Source organism: Morone saxatilis, unplaced genomic scaffold (assembly GCF_004916995.1).
Source record: "Morone saxatilis isolate NCDOM2014 unplaced genomic scaffold, NCSU_SB_2.0 Contig8, whole genome shotgun sequence".
In the NCBI taxonomy this organism is placed as follows: Eukaryota; Metazoa; Chordata; class Actinopteri; family Moronidae; genus Morone; species Morone saxatilis.
In genome coordinates this window covers 14346338-14359921 of record NW_023340257.1, presented here as the reverse complement: position 1 = coordinate 14359921, position 13584 = coordinate 14346338, and the positions used below count along the sequence as shown (strand labels likewise).

Genomic DNA, 13584 nt, shown 5'->3' with positions numbered 1-13584 from the left:
GCTGCTGTTAAGGCAGTTCTTCAGTCACAGATAAAAGCCAGTCAAAGAAATAAATGACTTAATACCCTTTAGGGAAAGATTTATTTCTAGTTCCAAGAAAATCTATTTCCTTAGCATCCAGATAATCTGCTGCTTTTTTACTAACCACCAAATGTATATAACTTATTAACATGTAGGACAAAACAATCCAACTGGCAACTGATTGTGTTGCCTAGACCAAATATGTTTATACATAATTGACAGCCATACAAAGCTCACACCATGCCCATTTTACACAGGACTTGAGTGAAATAATAAAATCATGGCAGGAATCCAAGAAGCTGATTAAGTGCTGTCTGTTGGCATGGCTAGCAAGCTCCTTTCTAGGGAAGATTCGCCAGCCTTTACAAACTGTCACTCTGCACTAAGCTTCTTTTGTGTACAGCTTTAAAATGAACAGAACTGTACTGAAAGGCTTACTTTAGTTTTCTGGTGCTGGTGTCCACAGGCCTGGCAGAATCTGCATCGTCGACAACACCAGTTCTCAAACTGCTCCTGGAGAGGGCGCTCTGATTCCCCCAGGCAAAAGAGATGGAACGGTTCACAGCATACCTGGCAGAAGACAAACTACAGATGGAGAGAAAGAGAGAAAAACAAAACACAGAGGGAAGGTAGTGGAAGAAAGAAAGAGGCTGTTAGAATAAAAGGGAATAGGAGAAGGAATTTAAAAGCAAGATAATAACAATTTCTTTACCTCAACGTTTCCGCTGCTTGCACACAAGAAGCAGAGCACCCTGGGTGTGACAGGCACAGAGGTGAGCAGGCTGAGGCCACCAGCCTCCCACACCTTCTCAACATCATGGTCCCTCTTGAAATCCACTCTGATACGATGCACTCCGTCGCAGGGAGCTCTGGACTTCGTCTGGCCCCTAGTCGAGGGAGTGCTCAGCCAGTTTAAAGTACTGCTGCTGGGGGGTTTAGCGGTCAGCGGCTTCTCGTGTTCATCAGACAAAGGAGAGTGAATGAGAAGGAGTGTGAATATCAGACATTACAGTTGGTCTATACAGTGAGCATCCAAAGCTTTAATGAGAATTATGTGGAAATAAAAAAAATAAAAGCAATAGGTTAAAGCTCACACATTTACTACTTCTTACACACACATGCTTCTCAGGTAGGCAGTGTGAGCGAGCCGTTACCTTGTCTTTTGGTCTCTGTTTAGGAGATGGAGGAACAGAGCGAGAAGTTGGTTTCTTCAACGGTTTTGATTCAGCTGTTTCTGAAACAGTTGTAGTTATGCTCTGCTGTTGCGATGAGTGCTGCTGGGGCTTCTTCTTGGGCTCGCTCAGAGGAATCTTGGGTGAAGCATCTTTTTTTGAGGGTGTCTGACTGGTAAGAGGCCGTTGCTGCTGCTGCTGCTGCTGCGATGGTTGGTGATGAGATTGCGAAGACTGGGAGGGGGAATTCTGGGCTGAAGATGACGGGGAGGAAGATGATGAGGATGAAGAAGATGATGAAGTGGAAGAGGAGGATGACGATGAGGAGGAGGATGTTGGTACAGACAGCTGTGGTTTGTGTCCTTTCTTACTGGTGACACTGCTCATGACGGAGAGCTGTTTGGTGTCCGGCGTCAGTGCTGGAGACTGACCCTGGGCTGTGACTGACTGAGGGGGTTCGACGGGGGCGGGGGAAGATGCGAGGGCTGGAGATGATTGCTTTGACGTCGGCTGCTGTCTTGACTTCTCCTCTCCCACCTTCAGCGGAGGAGTTTCACTCTTTTTTCGGGGAGGTTCCTCTTTTGGTAGTGCAAGAGCGGGTTTAGGGCCCGACTCTGAGACAGGTCCTTTTACCGGATTGAGACCCTCCTTTTTCTCAGCCAACTTGTTCTTTTTCTTGTCTTTCTTGCCTTTGGCTTGCTTCTGAGGAATCATCTTGGAAGGCATCCACTGCAAGTTCTGACACTTCCTCATCCTGTAGACAATGACACACGAAAATGTGTATTTAAAAATGTAATTGTTATGAAATTTTACTCACCACTAACTAAAGAATTACAATAATCTATTGCACTAAACAGCTCATCAGCTAAGACTTACTTGCAGCACTGCTTCTTAATGTTTCGTCCTCCAAATTTAGGCTTGTCGAGACAGTTGGTACAGACACCACAATCTTCTGGAACTTGGCAGCCTGAGCATTGGCCACAGCGTCGTGACCGACGTCCCTTCTTGGGGGGAGCTTCTTGTACGGCCTTTTGCCGCGTCTCCCTTGGCTTTATGGGAGGGGACTGAGGCTCTGCCTCCTCGGAGCCTGCTACTGATGACTTATCTGAAAAAGGAGACACATCATAGATAGATGTCATCATTACTGACACACAGTGGTATAGTATTTACTCGACTCCAGGGTTTAAGACATTGAATAGAAGTCCTTTGCACATCGTTGTTAAGCACACTTAAGAATCACAAATTTACAATATTGTAAAAAAAGAAAAAGAAAAGCCAAAAATGTAAACATTGGACTAAGGCTCTTTTTAAAATAGTGACATATATGACAGATATTACAATGGTGTTATGATTCATGATTAGTGGGAACATTTTTGCATTAACAAAAAACTAAAAACATAATGATTTGACATTTGTTGGGGTCTGTACCAAACAAACACGTTTCTGAAAAGATTTGTAGGCCAGGGCATCTCTGCAGCACCACAGTACTTCAATATACTGCCAATTTACTTTTATCAAAAAATTGCAGCTTCTGCGATTTGGATATTGCACTTGACCATATTCCAATTTCGATAATATTTCGATTAACTGTGCAGCCCTATCCATAAAATACATTTAAATATATCCCTTATATCGCACATAAAATAATATGAGATGTCAAAACACAGATGTTCTCAGATTGAACGACCAGGCAAACATGGGAATGATATAACTGAGCTATTGATCCGTCGCTGACATCAGGTCCTCCAGCCTCACAAAAATTCACATGTTCTGACATGCCATGAAAGCAGTCAAAATAACAGGAACAAGGCAGCCAAACTTTCATCATCACTTCACTGTGTACTTGTGCTCTCATTGATGACTGGATTTCTCTGCTCTCATGATTAGTCTGTCATCACTGTATGCTGCAGAACTTTTTCAGGACTCACAGAGATGTTGTGTCATAAATAACGCTCAATTGACCTTTTGCTAAACCCCTCTTGCGAGCAGCAACTATCCAAACATAGCGTAGTAGCTGTCACCAGACGCCACAGGCCTGTCAAGCTTTGGATTTGTCTACATGTTTGAGAGCATTAGTGAGTGTCTCAGAAGTTCAGAGGTTGGTGTCTTTTTTGTTGTCTTTCAAAAACCTCCAACACAAGAGCAAACATGTGAGGAAGGGATTAAACTTTGTCTTTATCTGCTCTAACGGAAGCTGCAAACATTGGACAAGATAGCTTAGCACCTACAATACCTCCAGCCAAACTTGTTAGATATCACCTTTTTTAATATTTTTTGGAGCTATTATATTGATAGAAACAGCTCTTTGGCGTTTGGTCCAGCTGGTCCAGCTGACCAGATAAGAAGCCTGCTTAGGTTTTCAGCTTTATGAATTCATCGTCAGTGTTTTTCCCGAGCTGCTTTCATTAAAATAATAGGTTAAAAGGTATATGTATACATGTGACCTACTGACCTGTTAAACTATAACATCTGGCAATTCTGTTAAGCCCATTACCATCAGGCTGTGTATTGTCATTCATTATATTAACAACTCCACATAGTCAATAAACATTTCCTCGAGTCAATAAACTTTAGCAGCCAGGTTGTAATCCACATGCAATTTAAATGAGAGGTAAGCTGAGTGTGTCTCACCATCGTTCCCCATGGAAGATAGGATCTTCTCTCTCTCCTCCCAGGGCAAGGCACTAAGTGTGGGCATGTCGTCAGGGAACACGGCCCGATTACGACCAAGAGCCACAGCTGCACGACGACATACATGCTTGATGCGTGGACCACGGACTGAAGCCTCTGACGAGTCACTCTCTTGACCCTACTCACAACAACACATCGCCATAAAAAGAAGAAGAGCATTGAAGAGCATGCCTCATAATAATAACAAATTCACAGACAATGACACACCACCACAAATACAACAGGCTGACATTTTAGGATGTTGCTTATGTCTTTAGAGGGTTAAGTAATTAAAAAAAAAAAACAATAAAACTCTTATCTCTGGAAAATGTCCAATAATGATGAAGCTGATGATGTGGGGGGGCAGGCACTGTCAATACTAGAAGTTGGGCAGAGGCTATGATGAGCTAAACAGGGAATTTTTCTCTTGACAACGTGCAATGAATAATAATCTTATCTTTAAATTAACAGAAGGAAGACAGGGGAGTATATTCTGTTACAATACTTTCAAAAACACAGCCAGTGCTGCTTTCTGCATAATGTATGAGGTTAACAGAATTCCCCATAAGGAACACTCTCTGTGGGACTTTCCCATTATCAAGTTACACTTTGAGTACAAACACAGATTTCTATTTATAGCAAATATTCATAGCATCATGTCAAAGTCACTTGCTTGTGGCTATATAATAAGAATGAGAGAAACAGAAGATTTTTGTTGAGGAGACACAACTCAACTGTGAAGGCAAGACATGAAAGGAAAAACTGACCTGGACCTTGGTCTGGTCTGCGGGCTTCAGCTTACTCTTCTTGATCTCGAAGAGCTGAGCTTTGGCCTTCTTCAGTAGTCCAACAACCCGCTTGTCAGTCTCTGAGACAATAGAGGAGACAGCGAGCTGTTCTCTGCCTGGCTGCCCTGGAAGGCTTGCTATCTGCTGGCTGGGAGCACTTTGTTTCTCTTTCTCCTTTTCCCCATCCTCAATCTCTGCTCCTTTCTCAGGGGGTCTGCCTTTCTTAGATATACGCCCTTTAGCAATGGACATGGGAACAGTGGAATGGACCCCACGCACCTCTGGGGAAGCAGTGTCAGAAACTATGTCAACTGATGTTGATTTTTTTCTCCCTGGAGCCTTTTTGGGAGCAATAGATGAAAGAGCATCTTCTGAGTCCCTCCCATCAACTGTAAACAGGCTGGAAGGTGCATTGGGGGAGCCATCTGGCGTAGAAACCTTACTTCTTTTCTCCAAATCCTTCCTCCCTTCCCTCTTATTCTCCTTCTCTTTCTCTCTGTTTTTCTCAGAATCCCTTTCTTTTTCCTTTGGAGCAGGTTCCTGGGGAGCTGACAAGCTTTTTTCTTTACCTCCTTTCCCAGCTCCTCGCCCCGTGTCCTGGGCACTGGAAGGAAAGAGAGGGAAAAGTGGGGAAGAAGAGGATGATGTAGTCGACAAAGGAGGTGGGTTTCCAGCTGCCCCTCTTCTGGTATCAGGTGTCCCTTGTGAGGCCAGACCCAGGGATACGGTGGTGAAGGTGCTGAAAGGAGGAGAAATTAAGGCACTAGTGGCTAGTGGACTTGCAGAAACCCCTGGCAAAGAGCTGGGGTTACTACTGGAGACAGAGCCTGTCAGAACAGACATCTCAGAGGAGCCTTTCCCCACAGATATCTGGCCTCCCATTTGGCTGCTGCGTCTGGTCATTGAATGGGAAGGAGACCGTGGATGGCCACGCGGTATTCCCGAGACCACCCGTCTCCTGCGCCGTGAGGTTCTGCTGGAGCTAGAGGACCTCTGGTGCGGGGAGAGAGAGCCAGGGCTGCTTCCAGAAGATGACTGCAGGGTAACAGACTCAAAAATCCGAGAGTGGGCCTCGCTGGGTGTAAAGCGCGGAGCACGAAGCAACGGGCTGCGCTTCTGGAGTGGTGCATCAAAGCGGGATGAAGAGGGATGTTGGTGGTGTGTGTGCGTGTGAAGAGGGGCAAACAGACGAGTCCCTTTTCCCGATCCGCTGCCTGGTGCTGGGAAAGCAACTGGAGCAGCTCCCCCTGCTCCACTAAGACCTTGGGGCAACAGCCCCACGTCTTCAGCTGTGAGAGGGGGAGGACGGAAGTTGTCAAATATGGGCTTGCGGATGAGGCCTTCCTTGGCATATTTAGCTGAAGAAAAGTACTGCTGTTCAGGGTGGGACAGGGACGTCCAGCGGAAGGTGGGCTCTCTCAAAATTGAGCGGCTTCGTTTGTCTGACAAGCTGGACAGCACTGATGGTCCAGACAGGAATGGAGGGATGGGGTGAGACATCCAGGACGACTGTGGGTGGTGTTCACTGATAGCAGCTGTATTGGAGGAAGCAGACTGGGGAGCCTGTGGAGGGGTTAGAAGAGGGGGAGGTGGAGGTGACGAAGAGGAAGAGGCTGTGGATGAAGCTTGTTGGGAATTCACAAGTGTAGAGGAGGACATCAGCACTCCCGTTGGCGGGCTGATGATAGGCTTTTTACCCCCAGTGGTTAGAGTCTCTCTCACCCTCTGGCTTCCCCGGCCGACCCCCTGTCCTCTCCGGCCTCGTCGATTCCTCTCTGCCAACACGTGCTCTGGCTCTGGCTCAGAGGGTGGAGAGGGAGGCCGTGAGCTGTGTAACAGGTTGGCCTCCCTCTCTCCTTGCGAGGACGGAGAGTGATCCTCTGGCTCTGACAAAGCCTGTGTGGCCTCAGAAGCCTGGGAGTCGCATGATGAGTCATCCAAGCTAGGGCTGCTGGACCTGGAAGACTCTGCAGAGGAGAGCTGCGACATAGCACTTGAGCCGCAAGATGCCGCACTGCTGCTAAATCGCCCGTTGGCGGCGCTGTTGGTGTTGCTGTTGAGCAGGCTGGCAGCTGTTGATGTCACGCTGGGGGTAGGGGCAGGAGGTGGAGGAGGGGGAAGGGAGTCTATCGGAGCAGTGTTGCCAGTGCTGGTAACAGCAGGTGTAGAGGAGACCAGTACGGGAGAGGGGCAAGAGGAGGTGGTGGAGGTGGGTTGGGCAGATGTGGAGACAGATGAGGGGGTTGTTTCTAACCGCGCCATCTTCATATGTGGTGGTGGGGTTCCAAAGCTGCCCTCATCTTCAATGAAGCGCTTGGGGGTTTTAATGATGCGAAGGGAGACAGTGCTGACCACAGGCATGATGAACTGCCTGATATTCTTCAGTTGGGTCTTCCTGATGCCAGCTTCAATGGTTCCTGCCCCACTGCCCCCGATGGCTACAGCTTCTTTCTCCAGCCGCTTCTGTGCTCCTTTCTTAGCACGCTGCAGCAGCTGTTTGGCTATGGTTGCATCAGTGCGTTTAGAAGAGGGGACAATTCTGACAGGCTTTCTATGGCGAGGGCTTTTTCTGAGGCCCACTGTCTTGCCTGGCTTGGAGGGAGACGGGGAGGCAGGTGGATTGGAAGAGTCCTGGTCCTCAGCACCATCCATATTCCTCAGCATAGGCTGCTGCGGAGTGTGTGGTTCTGTGCCTCTATCCCCCCCTCTGACCCTAAAGGCCTTATTTTTCCCATCCCCACATTCAATGGAGGTAGACAGCTGTGCAGCAGCAGCAGCAGCAGCGGCCGCCGCTGCCTCAGCTTTAAGTCGCTCGGCTGAGGGCGGTCGCCCACGTCTGCGTCGGGGAACACCAGGCAAAGTCTTGAGCCGTGACTTGAGAGGGGCGAGTTTAGTCGCTCTCAGCCTCTTCAGGCTGGTAACTTTGGATTCACCTCGCCCACCTTTGGGAAGCTTTGCCTCAGTGTCATGTGGCTGAGCAGAGCCCAGTGGCGTCCTCTTGGCGCCCTTTCTGTCCTTGTCCTCCTCTGTGTCAATGCCCAGCTCAGACCCAACATGTCTACTGTCCTCCCCTGCAGCATGGCTGCCTGTACTCCAAGCTTTCTTGCTACTTGAAGATGGGGGTCGACCTCTTCTTTTCTCCCCGGTGCCAGGTGGCCTCCCAGGCAGTCTTTTCACCTTCTCGGCTGGCCTTTCAGGGCCCTCAGGTTTCGCCTGTGTGGGGGAGGGAAGAGAGGATGGAGATGGTAGACTTGCAGCAGCTTTCTGGGCAGTCAGGGCCCGTGGGGGACGGCCTCTGGGTTTCTTTTCTGGTAAGGGTGGGCCCACTGATAAAATCAGAGCACAAGACAGAGGACATTTAGTTAGCAAGGAAGCACTGATATAGACAGGCACCTCAAGACACTAGTAAAGTCCCTGATAGACAGTATAGAATTACTTTTCAGTAACTTTACCTGAAGACACTGTTGAAGGGCTCTGTATTCTTTTCTGCTCAGCAACCGTTCCAAATCCTCCAAACGCTTCTTCCTACAAAAACAGAAAATGAATCAACCTTTTGTGACTATACAATTGTACCTTACATTACAACTGTGATGCTAAAATACAGAGAAGGAGGAATGCTTGGTTATCAGGTCAAAATTTACACCATCCAATGTGGGAAAATAATTGTCAATTGGCCTAGATGTGCAACACTTGAGTCATTTTTGAAGTCAGACTCAGATGATACCTCAAGGCTAGAATGATTTCCTCAATCTCACTCTCGCCTGCTGGCTTACTCTGGTGCTCATGTGTTTCTCTGGTTTTTGGGATGCCATGCCTGCAGTTGGAGAAGGCTCAAACCACAACAGACAGTCTGAATTGCAAACAACCTAAGCTTACTGGGTGACTAACACATCACCGAAGCCTTCCAGCTGCCTGAGGAAACGGTAAAATACTAAGGTGGTTGGTCATACATAGACAGCTAGAAAGGCAGTTAGAGAAAAGAAACACAAAAGAAGAGGAAGCCTATATTCTATAACCACATGAGCAGCCCTGTGGGGTTATAATGCTTATTGCACACCAGTTTAAGTGTAGCGTGAAGGTGATACCAGAGGAAAGGCCATGTTGTTACATAAATGTAAAGGGTTTATCATATGTACAGTGACCCCATCAGTGATCCTCTAGGCTCCATGAAGGTCTATAGCAAATTTCATTCATCACATGGTTACCAAGCTTTTATACTCCAATTTTGAAAAAAAGTTACACTCAACTTTCAACATTTTAACGTTTAACAAGACTGCATCACATGCAGTCCCACTGAAACACATAGAGACACAAGTTTTCCTCCTGGACATGTGTGTGTGAATGGGAATTTAGGTGTTATTTCTTTAGAACAAGTGTGATAAAATATATTGAAGAAACACTAACAAAGACTCATCACCCATTTGTCAGGTACTGGCTCTTACGATGTGTGAAAAAGCATTTGAGAACTAACCTGGCGGATTAACAATAAAAACATACTATATTTCAGGAAAACAATGGTACGCCTAAGCAAAAAAAGTTGCACTAGATATTTGAATTACTGACTTAAACGTGTTAATCTTCTTTGTGACTCAATTTCAATGGTGGTGGTTCAAGAAATGATGTATGCAACTGTTAATGTAACATGTACAGACTGTGCATTAATCTTTCCTCTCATGCCTCAGTTAAGCCTTGAGAGGCGCAACATAGGAATCACTAGAGGATGATTAACATCTTCAGTATCCTCTGTGTGCCACTACTTATTCCAATCAGTGTGTGTGTTTAAGAGTGGAGGTGAGTATGTCATTTCATCATGTTTATTTATAGCAGCGTGTGGGGATGCAGTTGAGGTCTCATTGGCCCAGTTTATAGAGCAGCTGCTATCCAAGTGTAGTCCACACAAATGTGTGCACATTGTCATGACTACATGCAAACTAATTTGCACCAGCTAACCGCTACACACATCACAATGTGAATAACTGATACCTAAATGCGTCAGAAACACACACACACACACTGTGGAATCTAATTAAAAATTATAAAACCTACTAATGTGTGCTACAAAACTGTCTCTTTCATCTGTTCTGCATATAAACAAACAACAATAACAGACAGTCAATACTGCTGTTTATCCTGGCAAGCAATACTAGTCTGAGCATCCTCCACTCTTCATGTCCTTACACTCCTTACGCTTCTCTCTTCACTTTCAGTCTCTCTCCTCTTCCCTTCTCCTCACAGTAATACCAGCATCCTCTCCTCTCTGAGCAAGATGCTGCTCTTGGTTGGTGTTGTTGCAGAGCTAAGGGGGGCGGAGTACCAACGGGCGGCTCTGACTCGCTGTGAGAGTGCGAGTAGCAGTCAATGACATCACAACACGCTTTTTTCTAGAGGCAAGTGCACAGAGTGGACGGCACAGGTTCATGTACACGCGCACTCATACATGCGCACGTGTACCTCCTGATCAGTCAGCCGCACATACGCAGGTTTAGAAAAAAAAAAAAAACAACCAACACACCCTGCGCGTGAACTGCACAACAAGATGTAAACAAGCAGAACATAGGAGGGAATATGCGGGGGAGGGGAGCACAGGCAAGGCTAGCAGGCAAAACAAGAGTGGGAAAAGGAGGAGGGCTGTGGGAGGAGGGTGAAGAGGAGAGAAAAAGAGACATGGAAGCAGCATCTTGACCACATGCACCATCAACAACAGAGGGAGCGCAGTCGTCTCTTGGGAGCACTAACGATGAAAGGGGTTTGGGGTATCAACATGCTCATGCAGAAGCTTGCCAAATCCCAATCTAAACAGGCCTCCCACACACAACAAGGCTCCCCTTTCCTCCCCCTTACTCCTGTTATGTGCCATGCTCCCAAACACATTCAGTCACTCACTCATTGCTCGCTCGCTCGCTTCCCGCCCACTGGCTGTCGAGCACAGAGCAGCAGCGTGCGAAACACAAGGCTCACCATGAGCTCAGTAGTAGGGCAGGCACAGGGAGGTAACTTCAAGAAGTAAACAAACACGGTAGTAGTCTAGCAAGGTAAAGTTCATGTGCTACCGTGCCTGCCCGAGACCTGAATTGCCCTTTTCTCCTTTCTATTTCATCTCTTCAGCCGAGCACGAGAATGTTTTGAAGAACGTTCAAGTTCTTCATGTTTGCTGGCTTTTGCTGTTACCATGAAAACCTGAGCAGTTTTACTTCCTCCTGGTCTGTCACATCTCATCTAACTGTTCAACGCATAAATTACCTGATATAAAACACTAAAAGACAGGAAACCAATTTGATTCATTGTGGAAGCAAGCAGCATTTCCACGTGCTAGGGACTTTCCCTGAAAGTTATGAGACGGATGTGAATTTGTTTGAGATATACAGCTCTGTATCATTTTGACTACACTTTTGCACACTGAGAAAGCTAATGGGACTTTTTGGTGCCTTTCAAGACATTTAAAATGCATTTAAAAGAAATCAAACTGGCTATAGACAAAGGGCTGCAGATTGGGCACCAGTTTCCCAGGCAGGTATAAAGCAGGTTTTAATCAGAAAAGCCATTCTTTGCCCTTTAAGTCGCTTTCTGAAACGCATCTTCATTTGGAATTAGTGGCTGCGTGTGAAGATGCAGCGGCCGGCAGCTCCTTCAAAACAAAAATTGCTTGCTGAAAATGTCATTGAATGATATCTGATTGGGTCTGAGCCAAATTATTCAAAACGACTGAATTCAGAAGATTCAGACTATGGCTACACGTTCAGATGCTGCGAACAGAAGGCTAGCTTCTTCAACCCTCACATCAGAAAAGAAAAGGTGGGATAAAGATTAAAGAGCACAATCTACCAGCCAGATCAACCGGACAGGACCAGCTCCACCACAGCGGGTGCTGTTGTAGAGGGAAGAAAGCCAGATAGGCTTGGACTTAAAGCTGCTCCTTGTCCAATTTTTGGATGAAATGGGACTGGCCAAACAATGAGAAATCAAAGCCTGTTGTGCCCACATCTATAGAGAGACCTGCTCCATTAACATCCTGGATCAGCACACGACAGGCGGACCATGTATATATGTATATAAATAACTATATATATGTATCTTATTTTACTTATCTTTTTATGTTATTCTATGAATTTGAATGTATGTAGCATGAAGGAACTACAAACCTTAATTTCGTTATACAGCCTTGTTTTGTACAATGACGAATAAATTCCTTGATACCATGATTACTTGATTATGGAATCACAGACTAACATTAATTAGGATTAATTCTAACCACCAATGTTCGTTGTCATTAGTGAGAGTTTAAGCACACAGTTCTAGCCTGCAGGTGCTCATAAAAGCTGTAATGCATCACAAAGGGCTCATAACTTGGTGGAATCAGTGGAGTAAAAACAGACCAAATAACGGAAGCAGATAAAAGAACAAGTTCACAAACACAAAAAGAAAAAAGAAAAAAACCTCTTATCGTGATCAGTCAACCATGTCCACTAAAAAGGGAAGGGGGAGTGAACTGATCGAGATGCACTCTGCAACTACACCCCTAGATGCCACTAAATCCTACACACTGGTCCACTAAAACACGTAAGGTACGGTCCTTTTAAGGAGCAGTTTGACGACACACAGCACTGATAAAACAGATAACATATTTAGCAAAAAGCACAATGGCGACTGTCGTCAAGATCTTATCGAAAAATTTAGGTTACAAATCTATATGTCATGTTGTCCTCAAAGTTGTACTTCAAAGTTCACTAACGCCCCTAAAAAGGTATTACTTCTCACTGATAGATTACATGTTAAACCCATGTCGCCATAGTCATAGTCTCTAACTGCTTACTGCAAGTGGTATCACACATTGATGTATTACAATACTGCAAGCTACACCAACGCATACAATTTAACCAACTGATACTTCTTCTGGTATTGGTTTGACAAGTATGCACGTAGTTCATGGTCCTTGGTTAGAAAGCAAAAGGAACACAAGGTGATGTGCCAAATGTTTTGAGCTGGACTGAAACCCCAGACGGTGCAGTTATGAGACAAGTTGCTCACCCACACTCTTATATATTGTCCCTGTTTGCAAGATACAATGAGTGCAAACTTCAAACAAGCATAAATTCAACATCACAAGCACCCCATAACATTAAATGCAACTATTAGAGGCTTTGCATTAGGTGCAACATATGTGATCACATTTGAAATTAAAGAACTAGAAAGATAAATAGGCTGAGTTTAAAGCCAGAAGTTATCCACTTTAAGACAAGAAAACATCAGTTACAAGTAATGAGGAGTGAAAGGAGGACAAGATTGTGACTCAAGACTGAGGGGAGGGATGTTAAATAGATGAGTGAGTTATCAGGTTAGGACCCCGACAGCCAGTTTGATGCTAGTGAACACCTCTTAAGAGGAGATTCCTCCCTGCACATTCCAGGAACCTTTGCTCTCGGATTTACCATACAGACAATATGTCTCATCCCTTCCTGGAATGTGAATCTGTGATGAGCTCATGCTCCTATACGACCCCTGTGATGACACATCTCTTTAAAAGGCCAGAGAGGAATTCCAAGAACTACAAATGTGGTTAAGTGTACAAAACTGAGTGTGAGTAAGTGTGAGTCATATCAATGGACAGTGAAAAAACTTGAAGGCCCGGTCTTAGTCATCAATTAAAACATCTTGTTTCCTCCACCCGAGTGAATTACACAGTGGTGCTGCCTTGTGACCTCTGTCAGCCCCAAGCAAAAGGTGGACATTTGTTTTTCCAAGTGTCCCAACAACACTAAGTGCAACTGTTTCACATTTGCTCGACAGCACGCAGACCAAAACAAACACTTTCTGGAGCAAGATGCCTCCTCTTCCTAGACCTCGCACGTAAGGAGACGAAGACAGTCAGTGGACAAAGACAAACAGACTGATTGGCACGTGCGCCTGGTGTTTCTCTCTCTCACACACACACACAC

At 45.7% G+C, this 13584-nt stretch overlaps 1 protein-coding gene across 4 annotated transcripts in view; it reads right to left on the bottom strand.

Moving 5' to 3' along the window:
* kmt2a (lysine (K)-specific methyltransferase 2A) overlaps positions 1-8176 on the bottom strand; it is a gene marked incomplete at its 5' end in the record, with an annotated part of 29555 nt that extends 21379 nt beyond the window's left edge. For all 4 annotated transcript variants that reach the window (XM_035680649.1, XM_035680650.1, XM_035680652.1 and 1 more), the window contains 7 exon segments: positions 460-606; positions 734-970; positions 1176-1947; positions 2070-2298; positions 3825-4002; positions 4631-7977; positions 8104-8176. In XM_035680649.1, the coding sequence (XP_035536542.1) occupies positions 460-606; positions 734-970; positions 1176-1947; positions 2070-2298; positions 3825-4002; positions 4631-7977; positions 8104-8176 (4983 nt within the window).
* Between the last annotated feature and the right edge of the window lie 5408 nt (positions 8177-13584).